This window comes from Chrysochloris asiatica, unplaced genomic scaffold (assembly GCF_000296735.1).
Source record: "Chrysochloris asiatica unplaced genomic scaffold, ChrAsi1.0 scaffold00070, whole genome shotgun sequence".
Taxonomy (NCBI): domain Eukaryota; kingdom Metazoa; phylum Chordata; class Mammalia; order Afrosoricida; family Chrysochloridae; genus Chrysochloris; species Chrysochloris asiatica.
Window position 1 is genome coordinate 14,065,226 of NW_006408588.1, and position 20,628 is coordinate 14,085,853.

Sequence of the window (20,628 nt, forward strand, 5' to 3'; positions counted from 1 at the left end):
GGAGGGAAAGAAAGAGTCCCCACTGAACAGCTGGCATCTTGTCTAGATGGGTCTGGTGAGTAGAGATGGGGATAAGATTCATAAGATTCCACAGTGAAAAATTGACATCATGACTAGTTGTGACTGTCACAATTGTAAAGCTAGAAGTTTTGTAATAAAAACCAGGGGAATGGTTAATCTTACAGTCCAGAAACAGATGACCCTAGGACCGACCATCAAGAGAGAAACACATAAGCAGAATGCGGGACCTTATCCAGAGAAGCAGCAGCGCCAGAGATGGAGGCAAAGATGGGGGCATGGAGAGGGAGTGGCTGAGGACTCTAGATTCATGGACTAAGAAGAGAGGGACTAAGAGCTGGTGGCCTAGAGCAGACTTGCAGAATGTGCCCTTTGGAGATGTAAATCATTATACATGCCTGAGTGGTTTTGTTGTTTGTTTGTTTTTTAAAAAGCTAAAGTTAGATAGAGAGAAATACTGTTAGACCTGATGGTACATGGAGGTGATTATAATCATTGTAAAGAAACAAGGTGTATGATTTGTTGAATGTAAAACTGATGGTCTGCCTTGTAAACTTTCATTCAATCCACAATAAAAAACTTAAAAAAAGGCAAAGATTCTTAATGAGATGGATTGACACAGCAGCTGCATAAATGGGCTGAAACAACGTACCAATGTGAGGATGGTGCAGCATAGGGCCGTGTTTCACTGTTGGACAGAGCGTCACTACGAGTCAGAACCAACTGGACAGCACCTAGCCACAACAAAATGCCTGGAGGAACTGGCAAACAGGGTTTTCATATGTCTTTCAAGTAGTACAGTTTTTGTAGTATTTCCTTTCGATTTTCCTATGTTTTTGCAACTCATTTCTAACGTTATTACACCATAATCTGAGGATGTTTATGTAATATTTATGCTGGAAGTATTTTCTGAGAAACTGTGTATATTCAAATCTGTACAATTAAAATTAAGTGCATATGCCCATTAAAAAAAAAAAAAAAAGAATTAAAGAGGAGAACTTTATTATCATTTTTTCAAAGATAATACTCACAAAAGGCAAAGTGCACCTTCGTACGTGACCAAACTGTGCAAAGTGTTCTCTCAGCTCAGCTGTAAGGGGTAGAAAACACATAAAGGAAGTTAATGTATTTTGTATTACCCATTTCAGATTGCAGACAGATGCCAAACAGGATCCTAGAGTTCCTCCCAAACTTCTGTGAACAGAAGCTACTCTGCGTTTCCTTGGAACCTTCAGATTTAAGAAGCAGTTATGGCACCAACTAGGGTCTTGGTGTGGTACTACAGGATACAATGGACTGCTAACTGCAAAGTTAGTGGTTCAAACCCACCAGCCTCTCCTCAGAAACCCTATACAGGGTCACTGAGTTAGAATCGACTCGGCAGCAGTTAACAACATGGCACCAACTAACAGTCCCTAGGTTGTGCAAACAGTAAATCCCAAAAGGTTGGCAGTTTGAACCCACCCAGAGGCACTGTAGAATAAAGGCCTGGATTGAGAAAGCCCTCAGGGTAATAAATAAGAGACTTGAAAGTCTATGACAAAATAAAAAGGAAGGCTCAATTGTTGGCAGTTGACACTCCAAAGTCCACCTCAAGGAGCCCTACTGGATCCCAAGGACTAAGACCTACATGGGAGTCTCCTCGTCAGTAAGTGTTGAGTCAGACCAGTTTAAGTGCTGCAAAAAGGCCAGAGGAAGGTTGAGTGTCCTGAGTGTCCTAAACAGGGCTCCCAGTTAGCATCCATCCCCTGGAGGCCAGCTCACACATTCCACCAGGGGTGATATCCTTTTCCTGGAAAGAAGAAGGGCGGCCCTATTGATGGAGTCCTGGTGTGGTGCTTTAGGATAAGCACTGGACTGCAAGGTCTGTTTGAACTGCAAGGTCAACGGTTCAAACTCACCAGCCGCTCCTGGGAAACCCTACACTGGGTTGCTATAAATAGGACCCAGCTCAATGGCTCTAGAAAGCACCACCACAAGTCCAACTAACTCTCAGCCAGAAGGTCATCACAATCCCCACAGCAGAGCCTCAACAATAACTCTTGACATGGGAGGTGAGGAGACTGAATTTGTATTACACATGGGAGCTGGCTTCTTGGTTCTGGCCCCAAAGCCAGTCCTACTCTCCAGTGATGACTATCAGTCATTGGGGGGTCACAGGAAGCCAAAGGGCACAGTCTGAGGAGGACGCACCCACTGAAGAGCCTCAGTATAACTGTGAGCCTAAGACAGGCCTGTTGTCATTGTTTAAGTGCTGTTGAGTTCTGACTCACAGCAACCCTGTATAGGGTTTCCAAGGAGCAGCTGGTGGGTTTGACCTGCCAACCTTGTGGTTCACAGTCCAGTGCTGATGATCCTACAGCGCCACACCAGGAGTCCAAGTAGCTGCTTTAAGATGAAAATGCCACTAGGTAAGTAATGCTTATCACAGGAATAACTCTGGTCAGGCTCTTCCTTAACTATCTTTACTACAACGAGTCCACTCCCCACATCAGGAAGCAATCATTTAGTCCCTGCTGGGTACAGGTTCCGATCTCAACCAGCACACAGCTTTAAGATGGTGGAGCCCCTTCTCATACTGTTTCCTAGCCAACAGGGTAGAGTGTGTGCCCCAGCTACCACCTCTTCTTGCACTTTTGTTAACACTTCAAGTGAAGTCAAGACTAAGACCTTACACATCCCACGACAGGAAAGACAGCTCAGTCCCGGATGAACAAGACAGTATAGAACCACATCAAGGGCTATTTGCTGTCAGTTACCTAGTTCTCACCCTTTTGAGACCTTTGGTGGTGTTGTAAGGTAGAGTCAGTTCCGACTCATAGCAACCCTACATAGGGTAAATCTATATGGGAACCGAAAGCCTCATCTTTCTCCTACCAATGGCTAGTAGTTTCGAACTGCTGACCTTGAGGTTAGCAGTCCAACTCATAACCATTACAATACTACTTTTTATTGCAATTAATCTTTGGTCCATGCATACTCAATTTACTAGCTAATTTTACATCCTCAAAAATGCAGTCATTTCAAACTAAACTTATAGTCATGCTAGGTCTCAGCCTATCCCAAAGAAAGAAGTCCTAGTAGCAAACAAAACAAGAGCAGTCAGCAAGAGACTTCCACTCTGTCAGGTAGGACATGTAACCTGGCTTAGCCTGAAGAAGGATTACATGTGAAATCTATCAAGACGGAAGTGAGGCAAGGAAAAAGGGGGTCCAGAAATCAGGATTAAATATTAATGACTGAAATCTTGAGACTAAAACCTTAAGGTATACTAAGGCCAGCTTGCTTGAGCAATTGTACAGATGTGCAAGACGTACTTAGTGTACATACCTGAGTGGCCACAAGCCATTAAGAATAACAAAAAAAAATTCCTTATTTTATGTCCTTGTAAGATGTTTTATAGACCAGACTGAGTTACCTAGTGCCCAAGGTATATCTTCAAAGGACTACTTTCTGCTGGGGGCAGAGAAGAACACCAGTCCTGGGAGGGAGTTTGAACCAGGATTTCGAAGAACCACATAGGTTCGACATCCCAGAAGAAGTTTGTCTGCCCCAACCAGCCCTTTGCATTGGAATCAATCTTGAAGAAATGTCGCACATACCTAATAAGCATGGTCCATCTTAAATGAGCCACTTCCTGGAAATCCCTGTCTACCCCTATGAATAACATGATGCCTTTCCCACTAAAACCTTCTGTTGTTGTTGTTGAATGCCAATGAGTCAGTTTCAACTTATAGCGGCCCTGTACAGGGTTTCCAAGGAGTGGCTGGTAGGTTTGAACTATCATCCTTGCAGTCCAGTGCTTATTCTACAGTGCCACACCGGGACTCCAGCAAAGCCTCTGTTGGGAGAGACCACGGTTAGCATTGCCTAGAGCCCTCCTCATCCCCTCAGGCCAGATCTTTTCCTCTCAATCAATCTTTTCATCTTTTGCTCATGTGAAACTCTTGTCTATCTAACCTAATCATTCTTGGTCAGCAAAGACAAGAACCCTCCACTGAAGAGTCAGCACACCAACAGCAAAGAGACACTTTCGACGAGGTTTGGTCTTCTCTCATCACACATTAAAAAGGTGAGGCACAGTCTATTTTCCATTCTATCCCATCAACCGGACCACAAAACCAAAAGAGGAGCGTTACTGGTTGCCTTCTTTTGTTTAAGGAACCTGACCTGATGAGTATGAATCTACAAAGCAGTGACCATAGGTTTTTAAATTTGGTAGGTAACCAAAAACTCATTCAAAAACTGCAGCTGACCAAACCCAGTATCGGTGAGAGGGATCAGTACTGACTCCCTGAGTCCTCCATCTCTAGCCTAGATCTCTACCAAGAGCTTCAGTTTTAGTACTCATGAAAATAACTACATGCATACCTCATTTTACTGCACTTCAAAGATACTGTGTTTTTTACAAACTGAAGGTGCATGGTAAACCCACGTTTACTACACATGCCTTACATGGCATGCTATACACACCAGAGTGCTCCTTAGAAGCCAGGATGGCCAGACTTCATCGCTCATATTTCAGACTTATTATCAGGAGAGACCAGTCTCTGGAGAAGGACATCATGCTTGGTAAAGTGGAGGGTCAGCAAAAAAGAGGAAGACCCCCAACGGGATGGATTGGCACAGTGGCAGCAGCAATGGGCTTAAGCCCATTGGCAAAGGACTGGACAGTTTTTGGTTCTGTTGTGCATAAGATTGCTCTGAAGAGTACCCACTCAACCGGCACCTAACAACACAAACAATAATAAACAGTCAAGTTGGGGTTCTAACCCAAGCAGTCTAATTTCCGAATCCACCTCTCAATCACGATGTTACACAACCTCTCCGTCCAACTGCTTGACCTAGATCTGAAAGACTTTTCAAATTCAACACATCCAAACTTTAATGCTCATCTATTCTCCACCTGGTAGCGTAGTGGTTACGAATCGGGCTGCGAACCTTAAGGTCAGCGGTTCGAAACTACCAGCCGCTCCGCGGGAGAAAGATGAGGCTTTCTACTCCCGTAAGGATTTACACCCTCGGAAACCCTGTACAGGGTCGCTATGGGTCGGAACCGACTCGACGGCACTTAACAACAACAACAAATTCTCCACCTGGAGGCCTGGTGTGGCGCTGTGGGTTAACGTGCCAGACTGCAAAGCCGTTTGAACCGCAAGGTTGGTGGTTCAGGCTCACCAGCTGCTCCTTGGAAATCCACAGGGTTACTATGGGTTGGAAATGACTCGATGGCACTTAACAACAGTAACACCACTCTCCACCAGCTCCTCCTGAGTTCTAACTATACAATTCACCCATGCTAAACACCTAGGTCACTCCTTCCTGTTCCCCATTCCGGATTCCTCCATCACAGATGCCATCCAGAAGCGCTGTCAAGTTTGTCTTTTGTTTATGATAAGTAGACCTGACCTGCCCCTGGGTCTTCATTCCTTCTCCCACCGCCCTGATTCTGGCTAGTACCATTGACCTAAATTATTTAAACTGAATCTTAGCTTGCCTCCCCGGCTCCAATCTTGCCCCGTTGATCCCATCTCCCACTGCAGTAGATAATAATAATAATATAATAAACAGTTGCAGTTGAGTTACTTCTGACTCATGGTAACCCCATGTGGGTACAAATAGTACTGTGCTCCATAGGATTTCCAATGGATGATTCTTTAAAAGCAAATCGCCAGGCTTTTCTTCTGAAGTGCCTCTAACCTTTACATTAGCAACTTATCCGTTGCATCATCATGTTATTCCTGCTGTCAAAATACATCCGAAACCATACGTCTGAAAGTTCCCTATTAACAAAACTTTTCCACAAAATCACCTCGAAAAAGCACCAACATGAATCCGCGCCCCCAAAGCTCTACTAGGTCTCTTTAACAGCAAACACAAAGAATGTTCTCATTGCCTAACACTGGAGGAGGCTCCTAGCGCAGCCAGCACGCTGACTCAAGAAGTCGAGCGTTGGAAGACCGCTCGGACATAAAATTCCACCCCTCTCTCTTTTCCATCACTCACTCGAGGCCGCAGTCCAAGGAATTTTCCTGACAAAAGCAATGGGTCGGCGAATGCTCGTACGTAGAGCAGAAGCACCTCTCACTACGGAAGCCGCCATCTTTGACTAAGGAACCTTCAGGACCTGGGGCCGCGACCCCGGAAGAAGATGCCATGCGGGAGTCTGGGAATTTACTTCCGGGCTAGAAGAGGCAAAGCAGCGAGATGGGGAAGATGGCGGCGGTCTTAGGTTCTGCGGTAACGCTGGCAGCAGAGCCGGGGGAGGACGCCTTTAGGAAACTTTTCCGCTTCTACCGCCAGAGCCGTCCCGGAACTGCGGATCTGGGAGCGGTCATCGACTTCTCAGCGGCCCACACAGCCCGGGGTGCAGGTCCCGGTGCCCACAAGGTACCGAGCGAGGAGCGGCGCGCGCCTCTCGGAAGGGCTTCAGGCTCCCTGCCTCTTTTTACTTACACACCGGTGTTTCTTAAGCTGTCTCTGCTTCCTCGAGCTCAGAGCTTAACTGCCCACGAAGCGTCGCCGTGTTTCCCTACGGCCTCGGTGAAAAGCTACCTGGGAATTTGTTTGTGTCCCTTTAGTTAAAAGCCCATTTATAGCTCTTCGACTTATACCAAAACTTCGCCGAAGTTCCTCGCCGACTTTAGACTAGTTCGGCATGGACAAATCAATCCTAGAGATTGGTTCTGATGTTCCCCTCATCAGACAATATCTGATGGTGTGTGTGCGGTGGGGTCGGTTCCGAGGGCAGCGGGAGGGTTTGCGAGGCTGTAAGTCTATACGGGAGCGTAAAGCCTCACCTTTCTCCCGCGGAACATGTAACCCACCAAGCCACCAGGGCTCCTTTATCAGACAAGCAATTGCCCATAAAACCGTACCCTGTTTTCTAAAGAGGACATGGAGAATTCCAAGATAATGCCTGCAGATTGAAAGCTAAACACGAGTAGATTTGGAAATCATGCCCGTTCCCATGGAAATTTAAGAAAGTGAACATACAGGACTCGGGCAGTAAAGAGTGAGAGAAAGCCGCAATGATAATGCTGTGTGTAATTCTTTATAATCCTTTAATCACAGAATGCCTTCTTTGCCTTGGTGTTGTCTACATATGATGAGGCATTCTATCCAAGTTTTCCAAACTCTCAATATTGGAATACTGTTGTTTTGTGCCGTCGAATCTGTTCTGACCCATAGCCACCCTGTGTAGGGTTTCTGAAGAGCGACTGGTGAGCTTGAACCACTGACCTTAAAGGTCAGCAGTCCAGCACATTAACCTACTGTGCATCACCAGGACTCCATTGGAATTCTGTAGTACCACCTTTTTTATGTAGTGCTCAACTTCTCAGAAACTTCATTTGTTAGTAAAAATCGTTGCAGAGTTGTCAAAATAACAAAGTCTGCACCCACAGGGTAATAGACTTGACTCCTGAGGAGCCTCTCGCCTTCCTTCAGTTCATTTTACTCTTATTTGACCATAATATTAACATAGTTTTAGAATGTGAGCCAGCTGGAAACAGGACCTTGTATGTGTACTATCGTACCTAAAACATGATTAGCCCCTTGCATTACAATCAGTTATGTCTCACAGTGTATTACAGAGTAGACTTCTAGGGTTTTCTTTTCTTGGCTGCTGGGTGAGTTTGAACTAACTCCTTCAGTTTAGCAGTCCATTGTCAAAACTATGATCTAATGACCTTACAATGTAGTAAGCATTCAGTAAGTACAGTATGTGTTAACTACTAAATACCCAAGTTTTCATTAAATATCCAAGTATTCATATGTTGTTGTTGTGTTGTGAAGTGCCGTTGTGTCGGTTCCGACCCATAGTGATCCTGTGTAGGGTTTCCAAGGAGCAGCTAATGAGCTTGAACCACCGACCTTGCAGTTCAAATGGCTTTACAGTCTGGCACACATTAGCCCACAACACCACACCAGGACTCCTACTCAGTATGAAAACTTGGGTGTTTACTGCCTCTCATGCAGAGCACATTAAAAGTAGCAAATTAGAAAGTTGCTATTACAAGACACCTGATCAGAGCAATGGGGAACCCAATGGTTAATAGCTTGGCCAGGAAAGAAGACCATAGAAAAATCTATGCTTTTGAATTATGGTATTGGAGAAGAAAATGAAAAGTGCCATGAACTGCCAGAAGAACAAACAAATCTGTGTTGGAAGAAGTACAGCCAGAGTGCTCCTTAGAAGTCAGGATGGCCAGACTTCTTGTCTTATACTTCGGGCATGTTATCAGGAGAGACCAGTCCCTGGAGAAGGATACCATACTTAGTAAAATGGAGGATCAGCAAAAAAGAGGCTGACTACCAGTGAGATGGATTGACACAGTGACAGCAACAATGAGATGAAACAAACAAACACTTGTGAGGAATGGCGCAGAACAGGCAGTATTTCATTCTGTTGTACGTTGGATTGCTGTGAGTGCCATCCCAATGGCACCTTGTAACAAGGGAAGAAGCACAAAAAACATTTTTTTTTAAAAAGCTTAGGGGTTTGAGTTTAGCCTATGATAGAGAAGATAGATCTGTGTGACGATGTGAGCTGTGGCAACGTATGATAGAGAAGATAGATCTGTGTGACGATGTGTGCTGTGGCAGCGTATGATAGAGAAGATAGGTCTGTGTGACGATGTGTGCTGTGGCAGCGTATGATAGAGAAGATAGATCTGTGTGACGATGTGTGCTGTGGCAGCGTATGATAGAGAAGATCTGTGTGACGATGTGTGCTGTGGCAGCGTATGATAGAGAAGATAGATCTGTGTGACGATGTGTGCTGTGGCAGCGTATGATAGAGAAGATAGATCTGTGTGACGATATGTGCTGTGGCACAGTGGTTTTGTGTTTGACCACTAACTGACTATAAATTGAAAGGTTGGCAGTTTAAATCCACCTAATCTTTTTTTTTTTTTTTTTTAAAGAACACATTGCCGTGGAGTTGATGCCAATTCATAGCGATCTCCACATGTTCCTGAGTAGAACTGCAGTTCATAGTTTTCTTGGGTGCACTCTTTAAGAAGCAGATTAACAGCTCTTTGCTGAGGTCAGATTGGATGGGTTGAGCTTTTCGACGTACTTACCCATTTAAATCACCCAGGGACTCTTACTTAAGATTACACCCATTGAAAATATGTGGTCACTAGGAGTTGGAATCTGTTAGTGGCAACAAGTTGGAATTTTTTTTTTTTTTAACCAACTGTCAGCCACTTGGTTTTTTTGTCAGAAAATCTCCACACTTAGGTAGTTGACAGGATAAAAGATGGTAAGTCTGAAAGGAAACATTTGATATGTTCTAAGGAGTCCTGGTGTGGTGCTGTGGGTTAATGCACCAGACTGCAGAGCCGTTTGAACTGCAAGGTCGGCAGTTCAAACTCACCAGCTGCTCCTTGGAAACTGTGTACAGGGTCACTATGAGTCGGAATCAACTCGGTGGCACTTAACAACAACAACAAGGAAAGCCAGAGCCTAAGTTTATTATTTATAGATTTTTTTTTTTTTTTTGCTTTAGTGATTGTGTATTGGATTTCTTAACCAATTTAATGAGCCATCCATAAAATATGTGTAAAGAAAACTTGATCAGCCCTTGAGATAGTTTATTTCTACATAATTAAGAAAGGCTAAAGTTCGGAGCTTCAGTTTGAAGTTTCATCTAAAAGAGAGCAAAAAATTATAGCAACATGAGAGTCCTGGTGTGGCGCTGTGGGTTAATGCACCAGACTGCAAAGCCATTGAACTGCAAGGTTGGCAGTTCAAGCTCACCAGCTGCTTCTCGGAAACCCTATACAGGGTTGCTATGGGTCAGAAAGACTCAACGGCACTTACCAACAATAACAACGTTTTATTAGAGCATTTTTTGTGTCTTGTTACAGCACTGTTTTCATTCTTTCACCCTTTGCCTGCCTTTGATTCCTCACAGCTGTTCTCTAAACACTGACTGTACATAACTACCTCAGAAGCAACATTGTTAATTCTAACCAAAGTAAAAAAAACAACATTGATGCTCAAGGTATTCTAGGAAACCAAACATCTTTTGTGATTTGTTTTATTGTTGTTAGGTGCTGTCGAATACTGACTCATAGCGACCCTATGCACAACAGAACCAATCATTCATTGCCTGGTCCTGAGCCAACCTCACAGTCGTTGCTACGTTTGAGCCCATTGTTGCTGCCACTGTGCCAGTCCATCTTGTTTGGAGTCTTCCTCTTTTTCTCTGACCTACCATTTTACCAAGCATGATATCCTTCTCCAAGGAATGTTCCCTTCTGACATTATGTCCGAAGTATGAGAGAGAAAAGCTGGCCATCCTGGCTTCCAGGGAGCATTCTGGTTATACTTCCAACACAGATTGGTTTGTTCTTTTGACAGTCCATGGTACTTTTAATATTCTCCTCCAACACCATAACTCAGATGTATCCGTTCTTTTATGATCTTCCTTGTGATTCATAGTTGTATAAAAAATCACAGAGGTATGACATTAGGAAAACATACTCTTGAAAGTCCAAATTTGCCTACTTAGTGGTAGCGTGAAAGATTTAACTATACGGCTTTTCTTAATTTTATATAGCTAACTGGTGTTTTTTAGTATGTAGACAAGGAAATCGGTTCTAAGAGGTTAAGTGACTCATCTAAGTTCCTAAATCTAGTAAGTAGACTTCTGACTACTAGCTTTGCCCCAGATATACCAGAAATGTCTTGGGGGGTTAGAGGTTCCCAGAGTGGATCTGTAAAATTGCTTTAGCCCTCTGACATCTACTTTTTTCTCCCAGGTGGTCAGAACTCAGCTAAATGTGTCCTCAGTCAGTGAGCATGATGCACACAGAGCAGGACTTCAGCCCGTCAGCAAGTGGCAAGCCTATGGACTCGAAGGCTATCCTGGTGAGTGCATCAGACCGCAGAGAAGGGGAAATCATACATGAATCATTTGTCTAATTCCAGACAAGAAGCTGTAAGCAAGGAACTAGGCAAAGGAGAAACTGAATACTCAATAAATGTTCCATTTCCAAACCCATCCTAAATTCTGCTCATCCCAGGTTTCCATTTATGGAGCATTGAGTTGTCTCTCCCAGAGGATAGACCAGAAGTTAGCAATGCCTGCCTTATATGGCAGAAAGTGACACCAAGTATAAGGCCGTTTACTCTGGGCCCCTGCCACAACTCGGAACACCACTTGGAAGGAAGAACCTCTTTGAAGGATAGAATAATTAATAATTGTCACCACAGAATCTCTCTATTCCCAAATGGCATGATAATTTTGAAATTGTTGTTATGAAAGCTGAGCATTTGAAATAAAAGTTACAGTTAATGGGATCAAAAGTCATTATAGATTTAATAGTATATAGAATTCTGAAGTCAGCAATATTTGGCAGTCCCGCTTTGCAATTAGAAATAGCAAGATAATAATGAAGAATGTAATGTTACTGACCTTTTTCCTAGATCATTGGGATATTATAGATGAATTATTATGCTCTATTAAAAAGATTTGGGAATACCTTAGTTGGCAGGTAATATTAGACGGTCTGCCATCCTGTTTCTTCCTAGAAGACATAGCCAGTATTATGTCTGTGGTTTCAAATACAAGGGTTTCAAAAACATCATGAAATTTTTCTTATCTTTTAATTCCATTTTTCCACGCACTTTTTGAAGCCCTTTCATATGACTTAAAAGCAAGATATTCTTAAAAAGAAATGTTAGCTTTCATTGTACTGATTTGAATGTGTAGAGAAGGGTCAGATCTATTTATGTTACAGTTCTTAGTAGGTTACAACCACTGAAGTGTTCCTAATAATGTGGGATGATGTGGTAGTGTGGTGCTGCTGATTAATGTGCTGGACTGCAAGGTCGGTTTGAACCACGAGTTTGGCAGTTCAAGCTCACCAGCTGCTCTTGGGAAATCTATACTGGGTTGTTATGAGTCAGTACCGACTCACCGGCACTTAACAATAACAACAACAGCTTTAAAAAGGACTCCTGATTGTATAGTGGTTACACGTTCAGCTGCTAACTGAAAGGTTGTTAGTTCAAACCCACCAGCCACTTTGAAAGATGTGGCAGGCAGCTTCCATTAAGATACACTGTCCTGGAAACCCTAAGGGTCAATTCTCTGTCCTGCAGGGTCACATTGAGTCAAAGTCGATTTGATGGCAATGGTTTTTTTGTAACAGCTTTAATACTTCCTACGGAGGATAATATGCACTTCATTTTACAATGTGAACTCACAAAGGAAACGCTGAATGACAGCTTAGATACATGAAAGCATTGCTCTCCAAGACTTTGGATAAACTAATGCATCACCAGCAATTTTAGGTAGTTTTTGTTCTTGAAGACTGCTCTTCTCAGAGCCGAGTTTCTCTGTTCTTCTTTTTTTACCTTAACAGATTGTTCAAACTGCCTGTACCAAAGTTAACAATCCTACTTAGGTTTTGTGTTGCCAAAAATTTTGAGGTTTTTCTAGGATTTGACACTTAAACCACATCATTTGAGTTGGTGCCTCATTATGTCTTAGAGAATGTCTTTGGTCTATCTAGCCACCATAAGCTGCATTTAATAGACGTATAATGTTCAAAGCATGGGCAGTGAGAGTCTCCCCTTATTCTGATTTGAGCTGGAAGATTATGTCTACTTCTGTATGCTGTTTTTTTCTGAAGGAACCTGAATATACTACAGTCTGTCTTTAACAGACTGAGCAAGAAAGTATTGGGTGTGGAAACCAGAAATATAATCTGAGAAAGAAAAGACTCCAGTGGAACATGATAACATCATATTGGAAAACTGCCATTCCTAAAAAGGGAAGGAGAGCCATGCAGACCTGTAGTTACAGCTTGGGTTCTTACTTCACCACCACCGCCAAGAAGAGAGTCGTGAGTGGATGTCCCAGGGTCTGTGTCCTTTGGACGGCTCTGTCGCCTGTCTACCAGAACCAGAAGACAGCTAAAGAACTATGACGGAAGACAGCGTGAGTGCTGTGGAGTCAGTTCTGACTCATAGTGACCCTGCATAGGGTTTTCAAGACTGTAAATCTTTACAGGAACTTAAAAGCCTCATCTTTCTCCTATCAACTTCTTACCTTGAGGTTAGCAATTTGATGTTGTAACTACTACACTACCAGAGCTCCTTGGCTCTCTTCTTTTTAATAAGGAATTCCCCTTCTGCCTCTGGGATGGCTCATTTTAAGCTTAAAGCAATGGCATAATTGACCAACCCCTCATTATTGTTCCATATACCATGTCTGCATGAGCACACCCCCATACAAGGGTACCGTGTACCCTATATACTTTCATTAGCATGCTATCTAATCCTTGTGGTGGGCCACAGCGCGTCATTTGTGTAGTCCCACCTAATACTGGTAGCATAATGGGTTGTAACCTGGACTGCCAGTCTCAGGGTCAGCAATGCAAATCTACCATCTGTTCCATGGGAGAAAAATGAAGCTGTTTGTTCCCATAAAGATTGAACAGCCTCAGAAACCCTATATAGGGTCTCTGTGAGTTGGAACCAACTGAACAGCACACACCCACCACCACAACTCAGTGACCATGTAGGACCAAGGTAGAACTGCCCCACAGAGTTTTCAGTGCTGCAAATCGTTACAGAAGCAGACTGTCCTATCTTTCTCCCACTGAGTGGCTTATGACTTTGAACCACCAATCTCTGTTAGCAGCCAAGAGCTTAACCACTGGGCCACCAGGGCTAAGACTATGTATGGCTTGTTGTTGTTAAGTGCCATTGAATCGGTGCCAACTCATAGCGACCTTATGCACAGCAGAACAAAACACTGCCCAATCCTGGGCCAACCTCACTATTGTCGTCACACTTGAGCCCATTGATGCTGCCACTTGGCCAATCCATCTCTGGGGGTCGTCCTCTTTTTCTCTGTCCCTCCATCTTACCAAACATGAGATCCTTCTCCAGCGACTGGTCCCTCCTGACAATATGTCCAAAGTATGAGGGATGAAGTTTGGCCATCTTGGCCTCCAAGGAGCACTCTGGCTGCACTTCTTCCTACACAGATCTGTTGGTTCTATGGGCAGCGCATGGCACTTTCGATATTCTCCAATACCATAACTCAAAAGCATCAATTCTTCTACAGTCTTCCTTATTTATTGTCCAACTTTCACATGCATATGAGGTTATTAAAAATACCATGGCTTGGGTCAGGCGCACCCTATACCTCAAGCTGACATCTTTGCTTTTCAACACTTTAAAAAGGTCGGTGCAGCAGATTTGCCTAATGCAATACGTTGTTTGATTTCTTGACTGCTGCTTCCGTGAGTGTTGATAGTTGATCCAAGAAGAATGAAGTCCTTGACAACTTCAGTCTTTTCTCCATTCATAAGAATGTTGTTTATTGGTCCCGTGGTGAGGATTTTTGTTTTCTTGACATTGAGATGTGATCCATACCGAAGGCTGTGCTCTTTGATTTGATTCAGTAACTTACTGCAGTGGTCACACAAAACTCACGCTCATGGGGTTTGTAAGGGAAGTAACTTGATGGTAGTGAATTTAAGGTTTTGGGGTGGGTTTTTTTATTTTTTTCTGTTTTCATGATGACAAACTCACCCTTATTGTCATGCCCCAGGCATATGCCTTTGGCCACAGATGTTCCAGGAGAAAGGGTGAATTGGTGAAGTCATTTTTCCTCTGTGAACCTCTGGTCTCTCATCTGTAAAATGGGAATAATCTCAGTCATGGAGTTTCTAAGGATTTATGAGAGTATGAAGTGTCTGCTTCCGTAAAGATGTGGAGTCTCAGAATCCTTGCATAATGTCCCGATGAGTCAGAAGTGACTTGGTCGATGGCAGTGGGGTTATATGGTTCCTAGCATGCTGGCTACATTTGATATGTTGTTGTTGTTGTTAAGTGCCATCGAGTCGGGTCCGACCCATAGCGACCCTGTACAGGGTTTCCGAGGATGTAAATCTTTACGGGAGTAGAAAGCCTCATCTTTCTCCTGCGGAGCGGCTGGTAGTTTCGAACCGCTGACCTTAAGGTTCGCAGCCCGATTCGTAACCACTATGCTACCAGAGCTCCTTTGATATAAGTATTTCTTTTTAGTAGCTGTTGTAATTAGTGGTTGCTGTTGTGTGCCATTGAGTTAGTTCCCACTCATAGGAAGCCTGTATAGAGTTTTGAGAGTGACTGATGGGTGTGAACTGTCAACAGTCGCTCTCGGAAACTGTATCCAGGCTTGTTATGAGTCAGAACTTACTCAACAGTACTTAACAGGAACGATTTGTAGTTAATACCTATTTTTTGTTGTTGTTTTTATGTGCCTTGGAGTCGGTTCCGACTCATAGCGACCCTGTACAGGGTTTCCAAGGCTGTAAATCTTTACGGGAGCAGAAAGCCTTCATCTTTCTCCAGCGGAACATCTGGTAGTTTCGAACTGCTGACCTTGCAGTTCGCAGCACAATTCGTAACCACTACGCTACCAGAGCTCCTTATTAGCAAATTTTATTATTCTGTGTTTTAAGTAGTATACCAAAGAGAAAGAGAACAGAGTGGTAATACCAAAGCTTTGTTTGTTTTTTGTTTGTTTGTTTGTTTGTTGAGTATGTTGTTGATTGTCTTACTTGTTCTCATCTCAGCCCTATGTCTTCTCCCCCTGAGCACATTTCTGTAACATGCACTATCATTGTCGAAGTGTGTGTAGTCCAGGGTTGAGAGACTACAGTCTGGGGACCAAGCCTACCTTGGTCCTAGCCTAGACCAAGCCTACCAAGCTTATTTCTGTATATAAAATATATTGTGATACAGCATGCCTATTTGTGTATTCATTGTCTATGGCTGCTTTTGTGCTACAAAGGCTGTATTGATTGTGAAAGTATTTGCTATGTAGTCCTTTACATAAAAAGTTTGCTGACCCCTGATCTAGAGTAGGTCTGGATGCCAACCAGAAATGGAAGACCTTCAAATAATTATCAGCATTAAGTCAGGAATCCTTGAGCTTTAGTCTGTTCATCTGCTTTTAGTATCTTTCTACAATGGAAGGAAGGACGTTGCACTAATATAATTTCAGATTGCCTACTGTATAATTTCACTGAGTCCGTGTTCCTCAAGACCTGCCCCCTGTTTCTTGTACACACGGCCTTTCTGTTTCTCTGATTAGTAGTATTGGGTCCATCAGGCATCAACCCCTCTGCTTCCAGAGGCCCCCATACTTAGAAGCAAATTTTCTTATTCCTATTTTTTAGTCTTGGAGTCCTGGTGTGGCGCTGTGGATTAATGCACCAGAATGCAAAGCCATTTGAACTTTAAGGTCAGCAGTTCAAGCTTACCAGCTACTCCTAGAAAACCCTATACAGGGTCACTATGGGTAGGAACTGACTTGACAGCACTTCACAAGAATAACAAACAACAGCAACAAAATTTTCAGTCTTCAGAGAAGAGGAATTCCTTCTGTTCCGCCTCTTGGCCTTACCTTCTTGACCTATTTTCTTTCACCTCTCCAGCTTTCAAGACGTTACTGTGTTCCTTTCTTTTCTAATTTCCAACCACTTCTCTCCTGGCTCCTTCCCCATAATCTGTGAGCGTGCAAATTTTACCAATCTCTAAAAAAACATTCTCCTCTTAACACTTTTGTGTTTCCAATGACTGCTTTTCAGTCTTTGTTTCTGCTCATAACTAGGTTTCTTAAAAGGGTTATCCATATAACTGGCTTTCTGTTCAATCCTGGTGTGGCGCTGCAGGCTAATACCCTGGACTGACTGCAAGGTTGCTTTGAACCACAGGGTTGGTGATTCAAGTTCACCAGCTACTTGTTAAAAACTCTGTACAAAATTGGAACCAATGAGAAGGCACTCAACAACTGTTCAATGACCATATTCTTTGACGAGGACACTTTTTCTTCTCTATCCCGAATTCTTAAGAAAATGCCTGATAACATAGTATTTGTTGAATGTTTCATAAGTGAGTGGATGCTTGCCACACCCAGGCTCCAGTTCACCTAATTATTCCCCTTTTGACAGATCACAAGGGTCTCTTCAGCATACATGTTCTAGTTGTCTGCATCATACTCTACTGAGAGGGAGGGGGTACAGGTCATCTTTCTCCCCTGGTATATCAATCAGAGTTCAGTTAAGAGGCAGAAATTACACCAGCTATTTTACCTGAGATAATCAGTGCGCAAAGCATTGTCATCTAGGTGTAGTTGTTATCATTACTGATTAGTTACCATCAAGTTGATTCCAACTCATAACTACCTGGATAGGGTTTCCAAGGAATGACTGATGGATTTGAACCTCCAGCTTTTCAGTGCAAATCGACCTTGCAGTCTAGTGCTTATCCTACAGTGCCAGGGCAAAACGAGAAGTAACTACTACCTCTAGACGTGAGGGTGGGAGAGGAATGGAAGAGTCTGAAGTCAGTACCCTTTAGAAGTTTGGCGGAGTGATCCCACAGAGCTAGGACTCAGACTTAATAGGAAGGGACATAGTGAAGCTGGTTCTGATGATGGGGAAAAATTCCGTCACAGCCAACTTCTACCCTCCAATCTTTCCATCGGAAATCGCTCTAGAGACAAGTTTAAACAGCTGGTAAAAGAGGATTGTCCTTTACAGAGTTTTAACCCCACATTGTGATGGCAGGCATAGAAGGGTGGGTTGGAAACTGACAGAGAGTAGGTTAATTACCAGCACTCCATTTACTAGATACTGACTTTCAGTTCTGTGTTTAGTTAAATTTCATGTCAGAGGTTAGCTTCTGTAACTGTGGTAAATGAAAGAAGGAGTAAAGCCTTGGATAACTTGATAAACGATGTACCTTTAAAAATTTGAGAGGAGAAAAAAAATTGAGGGGAGACTTGGCAGTTTTAATTCTAAAACATGCTTTGGGGTATTGATCGTTAACTGATAGTTAGCCTTGTTGATTTCTCTTGAAAATAACCCCCAAAACCAGAGTTACTTAAATAGAGATAAATGTTTAACATTCATTAAAACTTTGTCTTTTGATCAAAGGGTGGGGAGGAATAAATGACATAGTAGTAAGCATAATGATGTGAACCAAAAAAATTATATAAATAACTGATGGAGAATTTCCCCTTCTACTTTTTCCCACCTTTCTTTTGTATAGGATTTATTTTTATCCCAAACCCCTTCCTCCCAGGTTACCAGTGGCACTGGGTAAAGCAGTGCCTTAAGTTGTATCCCCAGAAGCCCAATGTATGCAGCCTGGACAAGCACATGACTAAAGAAGAGACCCAAGACTTATGGGAGCAGAGTAAGGAATTCCTGAGGTAAGTGTGACCAATCACAGTAAAGTGTTAACATTCAGCTCAGACTATGGCAGGTATTTGAAGAAACTACTCTCTAACAGTGCATTCAGAGTGACCAGTTTGTTTCTTTTCTATTCTTTATTCACACACAAACACAGCAAAATTGATTGTTTTCCCCAGGGAACATTTAGACAGATGCTTTGACAGTTATATTAAGTTGAGATCCCTTTTAAAGATTTTATCACAGTTGAGATACTAAGTTCATCCTCATTAATCACAGATGATCCTGTTTCATTCCGCTTTAGACTTTTTTTCTACTTAGTTGCTTTGTAGACTAGTAGTATGCTGAGGAAGAGTAACAGTGACAGCTCTGTGCTTGCGTTCTCCTTATGCAGTTGGTGCTTTCGGCTGATGTTCCTCAGGAGAAGTGATGCTTAATATCCTAAATTTCTTTGAACATTAATTCATTCCACAAATACATGTGTGCCACATGGAATGCGTTGGAGGTAAAAAGACAAATATGACACTGTCCTTGTCTTCCAGAGTGCATCGTCTAGGGCAGGAACTCAGTGTCTGTTGTTCCAAGGTTGAGCATGCATCACTATTTACCTCTGTCCTATTTAGCCCATGCAAACCTGTCTCAGTGTTCCCCTTTCTACCTTGTTCTTCCACCCCTTCCCCCTTCTTGTATATTGCCCTCCCCAACACCTGAACTATTGTCTACTCCCTACCCTGTGCTCTACCATCCTCTCCCTTCACCCCACCCTACCCCAACCAATAACCAACAAAGAATTTTTTTTTTCCTCTCTTAGTATGGGTATCTTTTCTTAAGCTTTCACAATAATGGTCTTATGCAATCTTTGTCCTTTTGTGACTAATTTCACTCAACATGATGTCCTCAAGGTTCATCCATGTTATGTGGTAGTTTACAGCTTCCTTGTTATTCTTCGAGGTAGCATAATACTCTATTCTGTGTATGTACCAAAGTTTGTTTATCCATTCTCCCATTGATGGGCAGTTAGGCTGCCTCCATCTTTTTGCTGCTGTGAATAGTGCTGCTATGAAAATTGGTGTGCATGTATCTACTCATGTCATGGCTCGGATTTCTTGTGGATATATACCAAGTAGAGGAATTCTGAGGTTGTAAATTTTTATGGATAGCAGAAAGCTTTGCCCCACAGAACAACGGGTAGATTTGAACTGCTAACCTTGTGATTAGAAGCCCAGCTCATAATCCACTATGCTACCATTGTTGAACAAATGAATATCTGCATTATTATTTTAAGATTTTTGTTATCAATAACCTTCAGGCATTATTCTATCCTGATTGAGTAGTTTTGCTTTCATAAAGACTCACTAATAAAAAAATATCCCTTGAAGGCATGGAAATGAAGAAACTACCAGTGCTTAGTAGTGGCACCCAAACTGTACATTGCACAGAGAGTGGACAACAATCAGTGCAGTAGGACACAATTGCAGAAGGAAGTTCCAGCATTGAACTGTACCTACCCGGGACAGAAAGTGAGCAGACTGCTGTGTGGGCATATTCACCCAGGGAAAAGGTGGCCAGCCCATCCATCTGTCCTCCTCAAGTTAGTCCTGGGGGTCAGAGAGGACAGGGAGCATAGTGTGTCTGTTTGCAGTGAGAATCAATAATTAATGTCGTGCTTGCTTTAAAACATGCTCATGCATAATTGGATAAAGATAAAAAGGCTAGGTGTCAGCCTATCTTCTGCATTCTTATGGGTGTGTATGGCAGTTCCATGGCCACTTAGCCTTCCGACCGCCTTTGGACAAGTCGAGTTTAGGAAGAGAACAGCACACTCCCCTTAAGCGATCCTGCAGTATTTTTGGCTTGAAAATGTTAAACTTGGGTTTAGCCCTATATTATCACAATGTTCAATAGCATAAAATTTTTAGAATCTTTGTTACTAGCCTGTAGAACCAAAGGGGTGCCTAAATAGTACTAAAACAATGACTATATAGTCTTTCCCAGACCTACCCACACCTAGTACCATAGAGTTGTTACTACTTTCCTTCCAGAAAATACAAAGGCAGGAATTGAAACCGGGTTCTCAGAAGAGGATATGAAATGCGAGGTAGAATCTTGTGCCTGTGGGTCTAGCATACTACCAGAAAGAGCTAGACATATATTCCCATACGAAAGGGTACACTCAAGGATCACAGCTTTTCCTCCAGTAAGCACATTTTTGAAGTTTGGTTGTTTTGGGACTTTGTTTTCTTTTTGCCATGATGTCTGGGTTTAATGCTCTTGAAAGTAAACTCCTCTCTGACTTTTGTTACATCCTTGGGAAAAATCATACCTTCAGCTTTTTCCCCTTTATAATCTAACCCAAAGGTCAAAGCCCTTATAGTGACACAGGTAAGGTAGGGAG

At 42.8% G+C, this 20,628-nt stretch overlaps 2 protein-coding genes across 2 annotated transcripts in view; one reads left to right on the forward strand and one right to left on the reverse strand.

The window, feature by feature from the left end:
• Positions 1-6,121, reverse strand: part of SLIRP (SRA stem-loop interacting RNA binding protein) — a 13,099-nt gene extending 6,978 nt beyond the window's left edge. The window contains exons 1-2 of the mRNA XM_006864762.1: positions 6,025-6,121; positions 1,050-1,108 (exon numbers count right to left, since the gene is read on the reverse strand). Coding sequence (XP_006864824.1) covers positions 1,050-1,108; positions 6,025-6,121 — 156 coding nt within the window. The remainder of the gene's footprint in view (positions 1-1,049; positions 1,109-6,024) is intronic.
• Positions 6,122-6,223: 102 nt separating this feature from the next.
• Positions 6,224-20,628, forward strand: part of ALKBH1 (alkB, alkylation repair homolog 1 (E. coli)) — a 24,382-nt gene continuing 9,977 nt past the window's right edge. The window contains exons 1-3 of the mRNA XM_006864763.1: positions 6,224-6,408; positions 10,791-10,899; positions 18,091-18,253. Coding sequence (XP_006864825.1) covers positions 6,226-6,408; positions 10,791-10,899; positions 18,091-18,253 — 455 coding nt within the window. The 5' untranslated portion in view covers positions 6,224-6,225. The remainder of the gene's footprint in view (positions 6,409-10,790; positions 10,900-18,090; positions 18,254-20,628) is intronic.